The sequence below is a fragment of the Pundamilia nyererei genome, unplaced genomic scaffold (genome assembly GCF_000239375.1).
Source record: "Pundamilia nyererei isolate P.nyererei 1_Seehausen unplaced genomic scaffold, PunNye1.0 scaffold00112, whole genome shotgun sequence".
NCBI lineage: Eukaryota > Metazoa > Chordata > Actinopteri > Cichliformes > Cichlidae > Pundamilia > Pundamilia nyererei.
Window position 1 is genome coordinate 611,239 of NW_005187513.1, and position 20,261 is coordinate 631,499.

The following is a 20,261-nucleotide window of genomic DNA, read 5'->3' on the forward strand; positions in this document are numbered from 1 at the left end:
ACCAACCAAATCATAAAATTTAAATAATGCTAAAAGAGGATCCTGCCTTGTCAGGAGGGGCATTTGGGTTCATGTTTCCCAAGAAGTTAAGAATAAGACAGAAATAAAGTTTCGATAAATTACCTGTCCATAATCTAGACTATCGGAATGACCAAGACAACATCAAATGAAGTGTCATAAAATTGGACAATACAAAAGCTAAATGTACATAAAGGTTTTTTTTTCCTCCAACCTACCATACTGTTTAAATTCGTTTCCAATGCAACATTCTACTTAACACCAAAAATGCTTGTATCTATCATAAATACAGAAGGCTGATTCTTTTTTTTCTTTTTTCTTTTTTAATTAAAACTATTCATCGCCCGTTATCACGTCTGCAATGCTTTCCTTGTATGGGATCATCGGGACTGTAACTTCCCCACTTTGAAAGGATTTCTGATATTGAAATCAGCAAATCGTTTGACCCTATTTGAATGCCCAGAAACAATGCCTTATCAAAATTTAATTCAACTTAAACTTTCTATTAGTAAATCAAGTTCAGAAAGAAAACAATAATAATGCTCATCTCCTGTTGGAAACACAAGGTGAAAACATGAATTTCTGTAACAGAAAAACATCTGTGAGCTGTTGACCTGAGAATAAAATAGACATTACATTATTCTTTCACTTTTGCAAGCCATTGGTATCTGAATGCTTAAATAGCAAGAAAACTGATAGACTATTCTCCCATACAGTACATACTGGCTTTTTGTGGCTGTGCTATTAAGTAGAAATTATTACAAAACAAAGGGACAGCTTGTTGACTTGCATTTCTTCAAAAGGGTTCCTGGGCCATCTGTCAACTTTGAGGCAGTCCATTGCCATACAGTACAGCATTCCTCCACCATTACCCAAAACGTAACTGCAGCGATCTTTTTCTGTTCTCACATATTAGTATGCCTGTACACAGATTAGCCACGACATTAAAAACACTGACAGCTGATTAAAAAAAAGAAATTGTTCACCTCGTTACAGTGTGATGCTGGGAAACCTTGGCATTCATGCGGATGGTATTTTGACCAACCGCACAGCAGGATTAAGGAACACGACAAAGAACCTAAGGCGTTAACCTGGCCTTCAACCTCCCCCGACCTCAACGCAATCCCAGTCTGCAGCCGACATCCCAGTACCAGAAACCACGGGACACACCGAAGGGTCAAGTGTCCGTGCCCTGATGAGTCATAAACTATTTTGCTGGCACAATGGGGCATACACAATTTAATGCAGGTGGTTTTAATGTTGTGGCTGATCGGTGCGTTTCGGTTGAGTTAAAACAAAAACAAAAGAAAAACAAAGAAATACAAAAATGAAAACCAGCATGTTGATATGGGAAAACAATCCACTAACATTTAAATTTTTGGTTACAAGCTTTGGAATTGCAGTTAGTCTTTACACATCTTTTTCTGAAATTGGTTTGTATACTTTTAATGTATTTTTAACATTGCTGCTTTTTATGGGTTTTTTTAATTTTTGGATTTTTTTTTTTTTGTCTTTTAGGGAGTTTTTTTTAAATATCGTCCATCACTGAAAGCTCTTTTACAATCTGATGGAGTCTGTTCCTACACTAGCAAGATTACTACTACAACTATTACTGTCTTTGACAAAGCCAGGCTGCTGCGGCTCCTCCGCCGTCCTGCCCAGCCTGTTTGCTGACTTCTGACTGCTGTCAGAGTCAGACTCGTCGGTAAAGACGTCTGTTGGTATCGAGGTCTGAACTCCTGAGGTGCTCAATGAACTTGAGGTAACCGTTGAAGGTGAGGACACTGGAGGAAAAGAGGAGGAAGAAGAGGAGGGACTAGCATTGGGCTTCCCAGCTAAAGCTCTGGGGAAAGGGGCCTGGGGCCAGGGTTTTCCGGCAGCTGTGGTGTTGAGTTGGGTAGTAGAGGAGGAGCACAAAGATGAGGAGACAGCAGAAGATGGCATGGTGGCTGATGTTGTTGGCGGGGGAGGAGGGCTGCTGATGGGATGAGTGGCAGACTGCGAGGTAGATGCGGTGTTAGGATTGGGGAAGCAGGCTGAAGAGTGAGGTAATAAACTAGTAGCGTGCTCTTTGGCATTTCTGACCGATCTCTTGATTGTTCTGTGTTTGTGCAATGCCGATTCCAGGTGTTGACTGAGTGCTTTCTCCCCATCCAACGTAGTGTCACAAGCCAGGCAGTCATAGAGACTTCCAGCCCCTACACCTACGCCACCGGGGACACGCAGCAACATCTCTTGCAGGTTTGCCACAGACTGACCGAAAAAGCAGTTCGATTTAAGGTGGGTAATAGCCGCTTCTTCCTTGGTGAAAACAGCTTGACACTTGCGGCATGCCAGTTTATACTGCACCTTGGGGACGATATACTGGTCTAGATGGGTGTCCACAGGTTTGCCATCCATCTCATTCTGCTCGGAGGGTACTGTAGTATGAGAAGAGGACGAGGAGGAAGAGGACGAGGAGGAAGTGGGAGGTTCACTTTGTGGATTGCCCTTTTGCTCCTCTGATTTCGCTGGATCTTTGGCAGAATCTTTGCGATCCCCCAAGGTTTGAGGGGGAACTGAAGTTTGGCTCGCCTTGGGTTGCTGGATCTGCTGAAGCTGCCGCTGCTGCTGCTGTAGTGCCTCCTGCAAGCTCTGCTGATATTGCTGGTAATGCTGCAGTAGGGACCCTGGAGACAGGCCCATCAGTGCTTGTGACAATGCTGGGTTGTAAGGGAAGAGACTTTCCATACCATACATTGGTTGCAGGTAGCCCCCTTGTAGAGCCCCAGGAATCTGAGGGGTATAATATGGGGAAAAGCCAGGCATGAAGTAGGGTAGAAACTGGTTTGTGAGGAGAGCTGTGGGATCTGATGCCAAAGCAGCCTGGAGGGCCTGAAGCTGGGCAGGATCTACCACATACTCCATTCCAGGTGTGGGCATAGAAGTGGCAGGAACAGCTGTTTCAGGTTTCTCCTTTTTGGCGCTGGCAGCAGAAGTGGAAGGGGCGGGGGTGCTTCCAGTTGATGATGGAGTTGAGGGCTTCTCTGTCTTTTCCTTGGCCTTCTCCTTCTCTTTTACTCTCTCAGTATCTCGTTCTTTGGGGGGTTCAGGTCGCGACTGACTGGTTGAGGATGTGGAATTGGAGGTGGAGTTTGAATGGGAAGTAGACGTGTTGGTCTGGGCTGGGCTGGATGCGGTGAGAGACGATGAGGAGGGAGGCTTGTTGGGCAATCCAGACGTGGGGAGGCTAGGTGAGGGAACACTGGCACCAGGCATGTTCAGGAGGTTTGAAGGTTTTGGAGGAGTTAAAGCTGCAAATGTGTCAAATACAGACAAGAAAATAAGACTTAATAGGTTTTCATTTCATGGTAGTGCAGTGCCTTTTTAAAAGATTATTCAGCTGTAACAAAACTAATTAATTAAACAATACTGAAAGGTGATACAAAAGAGGCAAACGATTATTTTTTATGTGAATCATAAAAAGCTTTGTGAAATGACTACAAATATCACAAAATCAAAGCCTTGTACTTTGTGGTATTTTCTGGTCTAAAGCTTAAGTGTTAGCATTTGAGACAGGTTGGGTACATAATAGCACAACAATAGCAACAATGGCAATGGTCATTAAATTATGTCAGATATATTTGCATCAGTGTTAATGAATATATGTGGCAGATGGATTCATAGTTAGATCCGATGCCTGGAAATACACAGTACTTCCTGTAGCAATGGATGATCATTTATTAAACTAGTTTAGTTGAGAAAACCCATCTGCAACTCTAAACCTGAAATGTTAGTAGTGAAAAAATGCCAAATAGTGACGTACCTGAATTAGATGAGTTAAAGCTGGGAAGAGAGGGGCTGCCAACCCCTGGTAAAAGGACAGGTGGGATACCTTGCAGGTTTGGATAGGCCGACTGGAGATTTAAAGCCTGCATTGCAGGGTTATCAAACATCCCCTGCTGCTGCATGGCCTGTTGCTGCGCAAATCCTAAAACTTCATTGGCCTTCTTAATGCGGTCCATTTCTTGCTGGGCCATAAGTTGGCGGACAGTAGCTGGGTCAAAGTACTCTTTCTCTTTATCGATCTGGCTGCCAATAGTATCCTTCACCTTAGAGATGTGTTGCTGGGAGAAAATGTGATCGCGAACAGAAAGGCGAGCGCTATATTTAACACCACACAAAGTGCACTCAGTCTTCGGCCCCTCGTAAGACGTCTGATTTATTCCGAAGTGCTTGGCCATATTGAGCTTTGCCTTTTTCTCCTTCGCGCGAGCATTTTGAAACCACACCTGAACCACTCTCTTTGGAAGTCCAATATCATTGCCAAGTACCTCGCATTCCAGCATGGTAGGTGTCCTGTAGTCGTTAAAACAGGATTTTAACAATTTCAGCTGGAGGTTAGTCATCTGGGTTCGGAAGCGCTTTTGGCCAGGTCTATCTCCACCTTCAAGGCTCCTGCTACCAGAGGCTCCAGGACTTGGTGAGCAGGGGTCAGCCAGACTGGACGTCTCACTGTGGTCAATCATATTTTCATTTTCATAGTCCTTAGCATAATAGCTTGTTGCAGGGCTCACTAGTCCCGAGGACATCTGGTCATCATTTTCAAGGATGGGAGCTGTGCCCCCAGACTTAGACAGGTAATCGCCACTATTTTGGCTGTGCTTTGCATCAGCACTGTCATTATCAGCATTAGCCTCATCACCTGTGGTTGTGTCTGTAATGGCTGTATTCACAGAAGAGCAGTCATCATTATCGAGTTTGCTCTGATCAAAGTTCAGGTTCATAGAGGACATTGTGGCACTCTCAAAGTCTTCCATTCCTTCAACTTTGATGGACGAAGGGCTCAGTAGACCCCTTGGAGACAAGTCCAAGCCTTTGTTCATGGGTGACATGGAGGAGCTTTGTCCATCACTGTTTGTAGTAGGGGGTAGCTGGGAGTAACCTGATGTATCAAGAGCATCCATTTTTATTTGCATGTTCTCCTGCTCAGGTAACATACCGCTGAGAGTTAAATTATATCCAGCACGTTTGGCTTCATGCCAGTGACGAGAGCGAATGTGTGCTTCAAGGGCAGTCTTTGCTTTAAAAAGAGCTCGACAAAAAGGACACCTACGATGAGCTTGGGCTGGCCCAACAGCTCTAAACTGGCCTTTTCTCTCTCTGGCTCTGGTATTCTGGAACCACACTTGCACAACTCTCTTTTTCAAACCCACCTCAACAGCAATGTGGTCAAGCATTTTACGCGTAGGATTAGAATCTAATAAATACTTCTGATATAAGATCTCTAGCTGTTCAGGTGTGATGGTGGTTCTAAGCCTCTTGTCTCGCTGTGGCTCTTCTCCACTATTTGTGCTATCGTTTTCTCCTGGACTAGTGCTAGCTTTCTCCTCTAACTTCCTTTTCAGGGAGTTCATAGTGGAGGTTGGGGTGGACGGAGAGGTGGCAGAGCTGCTTGGAATTTGTGGCATCCCAGAGATTAGCTGGGTTGCCAGGAGAGGATTGCTAGGATCAAAAAGCATGAAAGACATGTCAATTGGACGGTCGAGGAACTGCGGGTGGATGAATTGATTTTGCACAGAAAGGAAGTGTAATTGCTGGTGTTCCTGCCAGTGCTCAAAGGAGGGGAAGCCAATTTTGCACTGCTCACACTGGTATGGGATCATCTGCTGTGCCAGTTGTTGTGTGGCAGAGGTCAAGTGTGGATTGAGGCCCATGTGAGAGCTTTGTGATGAAGGCTGGCTTGTCTGTGAGGCTGACAGACCACTCTGCTGTTGCTGCTGAGAAAAGGAGGAAGTTGAATGCTTGGAGGGCTTAGAAACATTTTGGATCTTCTCTTCTCTCTGTGGTCTCTGGTGTTGTACCTCAGATTGAGGTTGGTGCACAAGTTCCTGTTTAATGGAGATTTGGTTTTCTCGCGGATCAGCGGTTATTTCTGGTAACTGCTTGGGCTTCTCATCATAGAGGTTTGAGGTGGTTGCTGGTGATGCCTCCTCTTTCTCGGTGGAAGGGAGGTGTGAGAATGCTGAAGTCGTGGGTGGAAGTGGGCAGAGACTCGAAGAGGAGGGCATTGGGGTGTGACAGGAAGACCCAGAGGGAGTGTAACATTCATGGGAAAAATCCATTGAATCCTCATTTTGGCTGTCATACTGTCCATCCTCATCTTCATCTTTGTAACACAGCTTCTTTTGGTGTTTTATTAGATCAAATATACGCTGGAAAACGAGACTACATTTCTTGCACTGGTAGTTCAGGTTAGATGTGCGAATGTATCGGTCGTTTGACAGTTCTCTTCTTTCACCATCTTTCCCTCCATCACCTTGATTTTCATAATTCTTCCTTGCTTTCTGACGCGCATTTTGGAACCACACAACAATAACACGGGTGGGGAGGCTCAAAAGGTTTGAGAGCTGTTCAAATTCATCATCTTTAGGATAAGCATTGGCATCAAAGAAATCTTGCAGAACTCTTAGCTGGTAGTCAGTAAACCTAGTCCTGGATGATCTCTTGCTTCCATAGTATTCGTGTTTCTGAGGTTCAGGAGAAGGAGGTTTGGAATCAATTTTAGTGTCTTCCAGAGTTGTTGTTGGTGGATTGTTGAAATTGTAAGGCGAGTCTTTATTGCGCTGCCTTTCTTTGAAAAGGGTGTTTCTGAACCAGTGCTTTATCACTTTTTGTGGAAGCCCTGACTTGTCTGCCATCTCTTTGATCTGGTCCTCATTTGGTGAATTGTTGATATCAAAGTACTGTCGTAGGACCCTAAGCTGATCGTCGGTGATGCGTGTCCGTGGTCTCTTGTTCTGCTGCAGCATGGCTGGTGTCAGTTGCTGTTGGTAGAGTTGGGCCAGGTCTGAGGCCAGGCTTGGCTCAACAGATGGCAACTGGGGAGGCAACTGAGTAGGCAGGGACTGAAGAGACATGGGCTGCATCATAAGTGGGGAGAAGAGCGGCAAATCCATTGGCATGGGTATTTGTGTCATTGGAACTGGTGCCTGTGGAGGTGGCACGGTTGGAGGTGTGAGTGAGGCATTAGACACAGGTATATTTGGGGTGGGAGCTCTTTGGGGTGGAGGAGGAGGTGGGGGTGGAGGAGGGGGAGGTGGTGGAGCTGGAGCAGCCTCTGGTGTAGGCGGTCTCAGTGGGTAGAGCTTATCATAATGTTCTCTGTATTCCTTGGCAAACCTCTCAAGGGATCGGAATGGAAAGAAAGCCTGGTGGATATGCTCCTGGTGACTCTTCAGAATCAGTATGTTTGAAAACAGCTTGCCACAGGCTTCACATTCCAGCTTCTCCAATCCCCCAATGGGATCTATGACTCTTGTTATTCCACCTGGACCACTTGATCCAGTAGGTCCAGCTGTCTTTTTCTGAGCTTTCTGTTTATTTTCATTGTACTGAATTACTAACTCAAACCCAAAATTTTCCAGCAGGGCTTTAGTTGCATTTCCTCGAGCATCTGAAGCAATCCTTGGTGGAGGCAAGCCAGTATCATGGTTTATGTTTATTGAAATATGCTGACTCTCCCTTTCTTTTGGCCTGCTGTCTGCAGAATCCTTATTTACATAGTCCTCATTTTTTTCGCTTGCATGCCTCTCCCTTTGTATTTCTCTGTCCTTGTCATTCTGAGAGGAGGGAGGTTTCTGCTTTAATTCAGCTTGTTGGAGGAGTGATGCACTCTGTTGTAGCAACGCCATTTGGCTCTGAACCTGCAAGTGTGATTGTTGTTGCTGCTGCTGCTGTTGCTGCTGCTGTTGTTGCTGTTGTTGCTGCTGCTGTTGCTGCTGAAGGTGGTGGTGCATCAATTGCTGCTGCAAGCAACTCTGTTGGGCTGAGTTTTTAAGATCTTCAAGCAAAGAGCTGGGGGATCCAGCCAAGCCAAGTGCTGAGCTGCTGATGCTGATCTCAGGATTTAGCTGAAATTCTGCTCCAGGGATGTAGAAAGGAAACAGCAACTGCTGCTGCTGCAGAGGCAGAAGTGCATCAGTTGTCATTGGGAAGTGCTGCAGAAGTGCTGGGTTGAACAGCTGCGACTGTAGAAGAGCAGCTTGCTGCTGGAGCTCTTGTTGAAGCTGTGCTTGAGCTTGGGCTTGAGCCTGAGCCAATTGCTGTTGCTGCTGAAGCTGTTGCTGTTGCTGTTGCCCCCTTGCAGAGAGAATGTCTGAAAATTTGGACTTTTTCACTTCGTGGTTCTCAGATGGTGAGGAGTGGCAGCTCACCGAGGAATTCCCCTGGTTTTCAGTGTTGTGAGTCTGGCTTGTGTGGTTTCCTCCTAGAATATTCTGGGCTGCCTGACTCCCAGAAGAGCTGTGGTTGGTGGAGCTAGTGTTTGAGTTGCTGGCTGGGCTTGGACTTGATGTTGATGTGCTCATGCCGGATCCTCCACTGCTTAAACCAGTTGCGCTTGCAGAGCTAGTGATCCCCCCTGCTGCCTCAAGTTTGGCTGCCCTAGCTTTGGTCTGGTGTAGAACAGAGCGCATGTGGATTTCCAAAGTTGAACTCTGGCTATATGCCACATTACAAGTGCTGCACTTGAATGGCTTGTTGTCAGGGCTGCTGGTAGGCTCAGGTTGACCAGTAGTAGACTCCTGAAGAGCCCTCTTCACCTTGTGTAGGTGGGAGACAGAGTTGTAATGAACCAGAAGGATGTTCTTCTGTGTAAAAGACTCTTTGCATACAGTGCATTTAAAAGGACGAGATGGATCCAGGAATTTCTCCATCGTAAAGTTTGGGCCTTTTCTGAATGGCAATGCACGTTTAGGTTCAGATCCAGAATCTTCCTGCAGTGAGCCAGAGTCACTGCCTGTCGGGCTTTGTTTTTCCTCTGGATCACTTTCATCTCCATCTTTGTCATCCTCTCCCAGACTTCCATGTTCTTCACCAAGGCTTGGATCACCCATTGCCATAATGTCACCATTCATCAATAATCCCCCATACAGCTGCTGGATGTCAGCTTCACTCAGTTCCAGGTGGCTGGTTTCTAAATGCTTCTTCAGCGCCTGTAGTGTTCTGAAGCTTCGCTGGCAAAGACAGCACATGGTGGCTGCCCTGATCACATGATATTGTGAATGGAGTTGTAATTTCTCCACAGTCTTGAAGGCCAGACTACACTGGTTGCAGCGGTACTTGTAGACATGCCGATCTGAAACAGGCAACTGGTGCCTTTTGTTGTGAACCTCATTGAAGTGCATTTGTAGGGAGTTAGAGGTCTTGAACAATTGATTACAGCCTTTCTTCCAGCACAGGAATCCTGTGGCATCCTCCCGTTCTGATTGTTGATCTTCCAGAGGTGACTTGCGAGCTTCAGCTATTTCAGTAGGGAGTGACACCCCTTTTTCTGGATCAGCATCTGATGCATCTGTGAATAAATAAGTCAAGAGAAGATAGCCATTCATCAGATTCTACATTTGCTGAGTGGAATTTTTCCAGTAATATCAATAAAGGACATTCAGTGTGTTAGTGGCATGGAAAGGTGCCAAAAAAACAAACAAGCCAAGCACTGACTAATTACAAAATCTGCAAACACCAACAATCTTTCATAATGTGTTGGTGTGAATGCAGGCCAAAATTGTGAAATGCTTCAGTAATAACAATTTTTTCCAGCCTATGCAATAAATACTGACTTTTCCAAAGTGTAAATGCACAACAACAACAACAACAATCTTTATTTATTACACAGGTATAAGGTTGTAGAATGTAGCTGAATCTCATTAATATACACCAAGTGCATTAACATGCTCACTACAGAACACATAGCTTTTAACAAACAGATACTAACCAGCTTGCTTCTTTGTATCTTCAGCGTTAGAGTTGGATGTAGCATGAGGGGTGCTCTGCGGCTCTCTGTCTGGACTCGGCACAGGTATGAACATGCTTGCTGGTAGTGCTTCAGTTGTCGTCACCTGGAAAAGCAATTGTAAAGGAATGAGCAAACAGGTGAGGTAATGTCATCTCTTAGTTTAAACGACTACATGAAAGAATACTGACACAAACAAGAGGATACACAAAGACGTTACTTAGCTACTTACATACATACATATTCACATATACATTCTCCAGTCCCCCACATATATCCATGACAGAAGAAAGGCTACTTTTGTGTCATCCCTCAAGAAATGAGATAGATTTCTTGAGTACTAGTGTTTTTGTTTGCTAATTACTTAACAAAACACAGTACGTACTAATAAAGTAGAAAGATGAACCTAGCTTCCCCCTGGTCTCAGAGGGTTATGGTCAATCGTGAGTAACTGATTGCACAACATCTGTTTATTCTTGCTGCTCTCCCCTAACTTAGCTCATATTTCGCCCTCTGATTGCCCCTCTTCACCCCCAAACCTGACACTTCATTAAACATTCTCATTAAACAGGTCACCAGTGAGCAATATTCCATAGAGTTTAATTTAGTAATAAGACTCTACCTTTGTTAGCCTTTTTTCAATTAACTTTACAAGCAGAGCAATAATCTTCAGTCTACGAGTTGCATTTCAGTTTACATCACCTCTCCCATTTTTCCTTCTGCGTTGCCTCTATATTAAGACTTTTGATTGGTAGTTCTTTCAAGTAATACCAATTAAAGGTGCCTTGCATAAGGGACACGAAAGAGGAAAGGGATCTTGCATATTGCTGGGCCCCAAGTATAAATGTTGGTCTATACACAGAACATATTCTGTATGCTTTCTAATTACTCCTCTAATAACAGTGAGAACACAACCGAAAGTACCATAGCATGTCATATAACCTCTGGGTGAGATCGAAATAGAGCAGAATCTGCCCTGAAGCAACAGGATTTTTGAGGTCTGGTGTAATCCTTTATATCCCAAAGTCAAACACTATATGACAACTGTGATCACACATTTACCAGAAGACATCCACCCATTCCCGTCTTTGTTTGTGTTACCTCTTTATTTCTTAAAAATGAAACATAGAAAATTAGTGCAACCAGCATAGAAACGCTTAAAAAAATTTACATTACAAATTTGACTGTTTCTAGACAACTGCTTCATTAGGCGATTAGAGGCAGGAGCAGAGTATCCCAAGGTCACTTTTAATTTGGACAGCCTAATTGCCAAACATAGTTCAAAATGGCTATCATCCAGTCAGACTCCAAATTAATGAAGCACAATTATTTTCATTACCCCTATCTTCCACAGACAGAAAATGAGACATAAAATCAGAGAGGGAGGATTGGAGGAGTATGTATATATTATACATATAGTTTTCTATCTATCATCTCTTTACATCTATCCATCCATCCATTCATCCATCCATCCATCCATCCACTGAATGTCAGGGAAAAGCATTACAGACGTGCAAAAGAAAGGAAATTAACTGAAAGGAAAGGAAAGACGATAAGTGGACGAATGGATGAAGGTTGTTAGAGTGAATGCATCATTATGCATGCTTGGCAAGAAATAAAAGTCACCTATTTCAAAATTAATCAGGCTCCTCTCAGTAGACATGTGAAAAAGATAAAGTACCTTTCTATCTGCATTCACTAGTTATAAAAAGGTGCTGGCTTTAATGTGTGTTATATTACCTCTGTTCTATCTCTTCTTGTAGTGGTTCAGTACATTACTACCTCTATAAAAGAAATAAATACTGCCGTCTACCATACTAATGTGCTTGCCATTTACTTTCTGGATGGGAGATGAAGATGGTTAGGCAGCAGACAGAGCAATGTTTTATTCGCTGATTGTCCAGCAAGCTATTTAGCTTCACAAGATAGAAGAGAAAAAAGGTTTGCTCAGTGATTTACATAAAAACGGGGATAATAAAATTTTATTTCTCCTTGATGAGCATTAAAAGATGCGAGGACATTTTTTTGCATAGGTACAAAAGTAAGTACCAGTGCACTGCGGCAGGTAAAGATTTCAGGGCTCGTGGTACAAACCAGCCAAATCTTTCCCTGATAATACTGAGAGTGCACACTTGCATTTAAAAAAACAAAACAAAACAAAAACAACAATAAAAAAGAACTCCATAAGCTGTAATTTAGTCAGATTAGTGGTGAATAACAACATTTCAGTTGGTTTTATTAAAATTTCATGAAGTGGTTTGACTGTTCATTATATTTTGATTAAGCAGTGTCACATTTGTTTCACCACAAATTGTAAAAGGCCTTGTTTTGACTGGCATGCAGGTGATCATAGACATGGCAATAATGTCAGTGAACTAATAAATGAACTGGGAGCTAAGAGACCCGCTCATCTTGAAATGATTAAAAAACACAAAAACCGATTACAAGCTCCCCTCCCCAGATGACTTTGATTAGAAGAGAGCTGGAAAAGCCTTTCTGATTATGGGTACATTAAGACAATGAAGAAGAAAAGAAAAGAAAAAAACAGAAGAAAAGTATGCATCTTAAAAGGTTTGATGATTTGCAGCAAGCCAATGGGATTGCCTGTAGCCATTACACAATTAACAGCATTCTTTGTGTTGACTGAGTGCTCGCAATTTAGAGCAGTGAGGGCAAGAATGACACAGATACAGAGGCATTTCAGTGGAAGGGGATTCATTAGCAGTGAGTTGCTATTCTTTTCGACAATAATGAATCCTTACCACAGTCCTTCACCTGACACACTGCTTGTCCCCTGACTGGCCATAATATAAGTACGTAGCAATACTCTCGACCTAGAGCTTTGATTAGCGGTTGCTTTCTTGCCTTCACCACTAAGTATAAAAGAATTTGGAGATAATAACACTCCGAGAGATTGGTCTGTGTGGATAGAAAACTGGAATAAAACGAGGTGCTATACATGCAATAAAGCTTGTGAAAGTTGGAAGGACTTTTTTTTTCATCCACTTATTTTTCTCAGCTGCTGTAGTAAATTTGTATGCTAATGCTATGGCAGAGCTAAATGCTAAATGACCAGAGTAATAAAAAGACTCCTACAGTCAAGCTAATGAATGCCACCCTAACAAAAGAGAAGCCAATTTCAATATACCTGGAAAAATAAAGATTAAAGAAATAATAAAAATAAAGAAATAAGGAGAGACATGGTAATAAACCCTGCTGTGTCCAACCACATGCAAAATACACCGAATACAGAACTCACTGTGGCAATGAGCTTATCAACGCAATCGGGTGCCACGCTGTGGAGATGTGTGAGGTGAAACTGCAGGTGGATCTTGTTGTTGAGCATGTCCTGGCACAACGGGCAACGTAACATGGGCTGGACAGAGTGCTGTGTCATCACGTGCATTCTGAGGCGATTCAGATCCGTGTTGGTAAACTTGCAGTACGGGCACTGGTACATCTGGGTGAAAGTAAAGACAGAACAGAGGAAGAGAGACGGGGAGGCGAGAGGAGGGGAAACACAGATCCACAAAGAGTTAATGGGGTGAAATGGGTGCACTGATCATGGTGGGCCTGCTTGAAGAGAAGCGGTGGATCAGGGATAGAGTGGGGGCCTCTTCCCTGAAGCAGGCAGATCCCTCTGATCACAGACAAGTGTGTAATACCAAGCACCGCTGAGTCCTGGCACCCACTTCAAAGTGCTCTCATCTGTCAAATACTATATTGATTTTCCACCTTATACACAATTAGCAGCGCAACTGCAGCAGGAAGCCTAATATAATTTTGAGTATATTTGAAAAGAAGATTTCTGCATAATATAAAAAAAGTCAGTGAGATAACCAACTGAAAATTATTAGTATATTTTTGTACTTTTTTTTTAAATGATGTGCAAGTTTTAGACTTTTAATGAGGGCTTGGTAATTAAGGATGATATAACCTTTAGCAAGAAACCTCTAATTCAAAGTCTGGAAAATAGTTTTATGAACATCTGAGGGCATCAATATTCACAAAATACTGTGGTGTGGAACTCTCACCTGCTCCGCAGCACCCTTCTCAGCTGTCCTGGGTCGTTTCGAGGAGAGTGGGCTTTCTGAGGCCTCTGACCGTGAAGAGGGCCTTTTGGAAGGAATTGGGGAACCTGACTGGTGCCGTTCCAAGTGGCCGGACAAAGCTGAAGAGAGACACATTCACAAAGACACACGCAAACAAGGAGGAGAGTTTTTAATTATAATATAAGTGCATTTAATGGTAAATGAGCAGAGGGGTTGTTGTTACAACAAAAATTATTCACATTTTGTCTTCCAAATCTGCTGCTGCTGCTGCTGAGTGATAAATGTCTGCTTCACTGTTGGCTTGTAAGAATATTATACAACACTGGAAAGTGCTAATAAAAATATTAGCTTTCTGCAGGTTGCAGATTTAGGTTTCATACCCCCACAATTTCAGTCCATATGAGGTTCAAAACCTGAGACAAGACATACAAAGTCTTTCTTCCACAGAGAGAAGGCTGATGATCCAAACCAGTATTAAACTACTCTAAACATTGACTCTTTCCGTGATTACCCTTCAGTCCATGAGAACTCGTGTGCAACATACATGCGACTGTCAAATTTGACGCAATGCAAAATATATATTACAGTATGATTTTTGTTATATGGCATTATTATTGCAATATTTGGATGGTGAAAAAACAAGTGCAACAAGAAAATAACACATCTTTTTTGGCTTAAACCAAACTTTTTGTTTAAACTGCATAGAGAGAGCTGAGGGGGGAGTTTTAATTCAGGTACCTATCCATTAAGTCACAGTTTTGCCTCAAAAGAAAATGTATTTAAGGAGTGATCACACCATTTTATGGAAGATTTCAATCAAGCAAAGCTGGGAAATCTTATCAGCTGTTTTGTTCCAATAAGATTTTTCGTATTTCTGCTACCAAATGTCTTCAGCGCATTGTAGGTTGCACGATTAGTCTGTGACAAAGAGGAAAATGGAGCAGCAACATGGGAAAAACTTTTCTTAAAGCATTGACAAAATCCTGACACTACGCCCAAAGTTCGGATGCACAAGATAACAAGCTCTCATTTAACAAAAAAGCTTTCAAAGATAAAAAAACAAACAAAGAAAAAACCCACCGCTAGATACAATGACGGCATGAGACTGATGATTAGTCATACCTAAGTATGTTTACAAGATTAAACTACACTTTGGTGCTCACAAAATGTGCTACAGCCATTCTGAATTGGTTGGCAATTCTTCTTACTGCATTTTTTGGATTTACTTTGAATGTTGGTTCAAAGTTGGCTTGTTGGTTGTTTTGGAAATGCCTCCGAGCCAAACACAAAGACAGTAACAACAGACAGTAAATTGTTGCGAACTGCATTACCAAGTCTACAATGCATTTATCGGGACCGTGTTAGGAGCAAAGCAAACACTACTGCGAGTGGCGACAGGCATCCGCTTTCCTCCTCTTTTAAAGTGCTGCCATCTCCACGGTGCTATTGCCCTTTTTTTCCCCTCAACAAAAATAGGTCCAAACAGTCTGGCCAAAACATCCCTAAGGCGCAATGAAAATGTCTGTTTGTATTGTATGTTTTTATGTATTGTATGTTTTTGGATTGTTACGTGTTGGTGCATGGAAATGTCATGTGATTTCCACTGCAATCCTATCTATCCATATATAAACTTTGAATGCAAACAACGCTAATATCACCAAAATACAATTTCTGTACAGCAAGGCCTCACACAACATCGCCTGCAAACCACTTTAGACTACTCCACTTCATGAAGGAAAGGAGAAACTGGTGGTGCACAGAGAGTCACGACTGTAGTTGAGCAGTTTAGCGTGGGCTCAGAGAGGAGCTAAATCCACATAGAGCCTGTATAGGGGGAGCTGCAGTGGCACCCCACTTTGTCACCAGTGGAAAGAATTCATGGTGAAAGTGTTGGAGTTGTCTCGCTGAACCCCTAACAAGCCCATAAAGAGTTAAATTTGCCCTGATTTGTACAGTCCTGGAAGGGCAAATTGAGAACAGAGGGCATTGGTAGGGGAGGGTTGGTTTGGCAGGGGGTCAGGTTAAGCAGGGCTGACCACGCTCCTGCTCCAGACATTAAAATGTCAGCTCCAATCAGGATGAGGGCAGTTGAGCTGATTACCCAGTGGGGGACCTGGTTTTGGCCAGAGCAGGCTGCAAGATCTCCCAGAGACACCGGGATCAGCAAAGGAGACCCTATTAGGGTCCAGTCACAGTCAATCCTATTAAACACATCCGCCAATAAACAAAGGGAATGTTAAACAAAAGGAACCTCCCATTCCCTGACATTAACCTCTCAGTCATGGCACTGTCCTCACCAATTCATCCTCAACTCCACTTCAGTCCACTCCTACTTCCCCTGAACTCATCTCTCGAGGAGAAAAAATCTCCGGTCACCTTCACATTTCAATTGTCTATATCTTTGGCAAACCCACTGGCATTAAATTTTAAATAAGCATATAAATATTTTTTTTTAAAAACTGTCTTTTGTACTATTTTCAATTAAAATAAACATTTTTACACAGCACCCCAACATTTTAGGAAATGGCTTCATAATTTTATTTAACAGTAATACTTTTTCCTTAAGGACACACAGCTATCTATATTTCCTACAGCACTGCATGTCATATTTTATAAACACCATTTCTGCACCAATAGGTAGCTCCTTGGCATTCCACCATAATTTTCATACGTCAAGATAACTTTTCTCAAGGACAGATAATGAAACATATCAAAACAACTCTTACAATTTAGATAATAATGTAATTGAAATTCCCAGATAATTACCCAACTTCTTTAACTGAGGGAGAGTTATAAAGTGTGAAAAAAAACCCCTCACACAAACATTAAGAACAGTTAACTTAGCAGCAAAGCACATACATACAGTACAGCAAGTAAGCAGGGACAAAGTATCACGCATCCACCCCCCTCTTATCATTAAGAGGACAAACATAACTAAGTCAATTCCACTTTCACATTGCTTTCATTAATTTCTCAATTAGCACCGGAGAGGTGAAACAAGTGGCAGTTTGTGTTGAAAGCACAGCCGCTTTCTAGTTCAGGTGCTTTATGTTCATGAGTGTGTAAAAGTGAGAGCAGGACAGATGGAGGGCAGGGGAGGCTTACTGTGATGCAGTCTCTCGTCACGGCCAGTTAGGACTCCATAAATCAATAGCATTCTCCTAAGACTAGTACACCCCAACACCTTCACCGGCACCGTGACTAACATCCAACTACTGTATCAGATTTTTTTTCTCTTCAAGGGTGATGAAAAAAAATGACCGAAACATTGACAAACTAGTATGAAATAGAGATAAAACTTTTTGTTTTTGGTCATGTACAGTCTGACATGTTAGATTGGACACTGTTGTCCGAAGCTCACACATGTGACACACATATCTGCAGTGTGAACAGGTGATCCGAACTAATGACCGAAACATTGCCTCCCGATGGAGCATTTACAGTCCATGGTGAGATTTGTTACTGATGTCAGAAGGAGCTGGCAGTTGAAGGTAAAGTCTAGTGTTACTTTGCGGTATTAAAATAGAAGGTGTAAGAGCACAGAAAAAAAAAACAACTAAATTGCCATCTAGGATAATACTGCAGTCATTAGAAAAAGTCAGTCGTGGAGTTACATCTTCATTACTGGGCCCTTTATGTCTTGTGGTGGAACTTCTAAAAGCTTTAAAAAGCTTTAAAAGCTCCTAAAACTACAGCGCGTTTATGCAACCTCAGCGTTCGTTCAGATCATCAGTGTCCATCCTGTTCACACAGAGAAAACTGGAGTGTCCACGTCTGCCAGTGACCCTTTAACTGCCCAGAGTCTGCCTGCCAACCTGACCTCTTCTGCCCAGTCTCTAGGCACAGTGCCCCCATCTGCAGCAAACGTCTTCTGACAGATACATAGAGTGGGCTTTTGTCTGAAAGCACAAAAGCCAGAGCAAGAGTGGAGAAAAAAACGAAGAGTCAATTAGGTGATTATTAATTCATGCCCCTTTTCCGTAAACCAGAGGCTTTTGTGCTGTCGAGTCCCGTAAGTGAATTGGACTTTGGCACCTTGTCTTTCCCCCATAGCTGGACTGTATTATTCAAGCAGCAAAGGGGCTGTCAGCACACTACACCAGTCTCAGGAGCAATCACAGCCTTGTTGTGCTTTCAAGGGGGGGAAAAAAAAAAAGATGGCTGCCGGACAGAGTGACTGACACAGCACAGACTAAATTAACCACAACAGGTCATCTGCCATTGAATTCTTGCAGGAGTGCAATCACAGCTGCCATTAATCTTTGTCCTTGTGAAAGGTTATCCATATTCTAAAATGTTACAGTTACAGTAAACGGTATGTAAGGATGTCGGAGACAGGAAAAATGTTTCTTGTGTTGTGTTTAGGAGAGGAACTCTCCTCCTACAGAATGAGACGAGCTCCTCATCGTGTCCAGAGCCTCTCTCATTACCATAGCTTCTCTCTCACCATCAGTTTTAGGCAGCAGTTATAAAAAACATAGCCTATTATCCATTCTGCCCATGCCAACAAGGTCATATAACTTTACTGTCACTTTGCCCGGAACAGCCAGAGTCTGCCAATCATTTTAAACTTAAGCTCAGTCGACAATTTCCTCACTATAGTGAAACTCAATGATTCTTGCCGAACACCGTTTCTTCTGATCCCCTGCACCCAGAAACCTTTCACCTTCACAGTGCCGGGACCTTCATGCACCTGCAGCTCTCTGCTTCTTGCACCGCAGAAAATCCTCACCTCTATTCCCTCAGCAAGTTGGCCATTAATATGGAGATGATTCAACTCCCCATGCTACAAGTCATTTTCTTTCACCGCTATGCAAACAATACCTGAATATTGTCTTTTCTCTTTCCCCATTTCTATCCTGGTTTTTTTAATCTACGGCCCCCGTCAGAGCACAGAGCAATAAAGGGCAGTGTTCCATCTCACCTCATATTTCCAAGATAATTATTCTGCATTAATAATAAAAAAAAAGAGAGGGAGAGAGAGAGAGAGAGAGACAGGGACCTTCGACAAAAAACCTGACATTGGGGCTACACCTGGATTTATATATAAAACCATTCTTCATTTACAAAACAAAACAAACCCCTTATAACAAACTGTATAAGAAGGAGTGAGAATAGCATGCGTTGTGCAGTATAAATTGAGATGCTAATTAGCGGCGGCTCTTTTCATCTATAGACCACTGCACAACTGGATGACGAGTTGTTCACCTTTAAATGACACAGTACTGCTTGGCTATTAGACAGCCTGTGGTAAAACTCATAAACATTGAGCTTTCAGGGAGGTGGCTCACAAACAAGGACAATTTATGGCCTATTATCTTCAAAGACAAAAGGAATTATAATTTCAGGGATGACAAACACTGAAAGGATGTGCTATGAATATGTAAACATTTCCGCTGCTCTGTCTCCTGATTTCTCATGCTACTCAAGGTTTAAAAGCAATAACAAATCACCACCGCACTGAACGTCTCACAGTTTGGAGTAACAATAACATAAACGTGAGTAATTTGATTGCAACTAACCATAAGGCTGCAATTTCAACTTTCAACCGCAGCCAGCATTAAGTCTATGTGTTTCCAGTGTTATTTGGGAAACAATTCATAACGTTTAGCATGTCTGTTTGTGAGGCAGCAACAGCACAAGACTAACAGTATTATATGGAGCTCAATAAAAAGAACAGAAGAAAAAAAAAAAGGAGCAGACTGCAATGCCACAGTGCCGCGTCTAGGGGATGCTAATCATCTAGTTCATTATACAGATCAAATGCAGCAGCCTCGGTGCAGAACACAACATCTGCTTCCCTTACGCACAGCAGAGCTGAATGCACACACACATGCTGCACATTTACATAAAAACAGGTGGATGCGGAGCCCAAAACGCACACAGATTCACTCACTTACAAATGCATATTACAGGAAACTCTAGCGGCTTAGTCTTTGTTTTGACAGATTTCACAGGTTTAATGTCAATGTTTAACTGAGAATGCTTGAGCAATTTTTTTTTTAACACATATGTGAGAAAACTGGCTGGAGAAGCATTAAGGATCAAGAAAAACTGACACAGGATTGGCACATGCTACAGAGAAAGCCACAAACTAATGTCTGAGTTGCTTTCTAGTTGAGTAAATAGGTTTTGGGGCATCATGAAGTGATAAAAATACCGTGACTATTTGTACAAATGTAATGTAAAAACAGTTTGTGAAAGTTCAAATCGGTATGAACCTGTATGTAACCTTTAATTAATGCTCCAATAAACTGTGTCAAAATCACTCTCTGGGCTCTTTGTTAAGAGAAATAAAGAATTTAGAAGAATGTCTGCAAATACTTACAGATTCAAGATTTCATTCATCACTTGTTAAAAATGATGAAAAAGCATGAAAAGCATGAAAGTTTGAGGAAAACAGTATATATATATATATA

At 42.5% G+C, this 20,261-nt stretch overlaps 1 protein-coding gene across 3 annotated transcripts in view; it reads right to left on the bottom strand.

The window, feature by feature from the left end:
- Nucleotides 1-1,502: 1,502 nt before the first annotated feature.
- The window catches only part of zfhx3b (zinc finger homeobox 3b), a 143,067-nt gene continuing 124,308 nt past the window's right edge, over nucleotides 1,503-20,261 (bottom strand). For all 3 annotated transcript variants that reach the window (XM_005741600.1, XM_005741601.1, XM_005741599.1), the window contains exons 7-11: nucleotides 13,825-13,961; nucleotides 13,050-13,250; nucleotides 9,773-9,896; nucleotides 3,824-9,352; nucleotides 1,503-3,311 (exon numbers count right to left, since the gene is read on the bottom strand). In XM_005741600.1, the coding sequence (XP_005741657.1) occupies nucleotides 1,576-3,311; nucleotides 3,824-9,352; nucleotides 9,773-9,896; nucleotides 13,050-13,250; nucleotides 13,825-13,961 (7,727 nt within the window). In that variant the 3' untranslated portion in view covers nucleotides 1,503-1,575. The remainder of the gene's footprint in view (nucleotides 3,312-3,823; nucleotides 9,353-9,772; nucleotides 9,897-13,049; nucleotides 13,251-13,824; nucleotides 13,962-20,261) is intronic.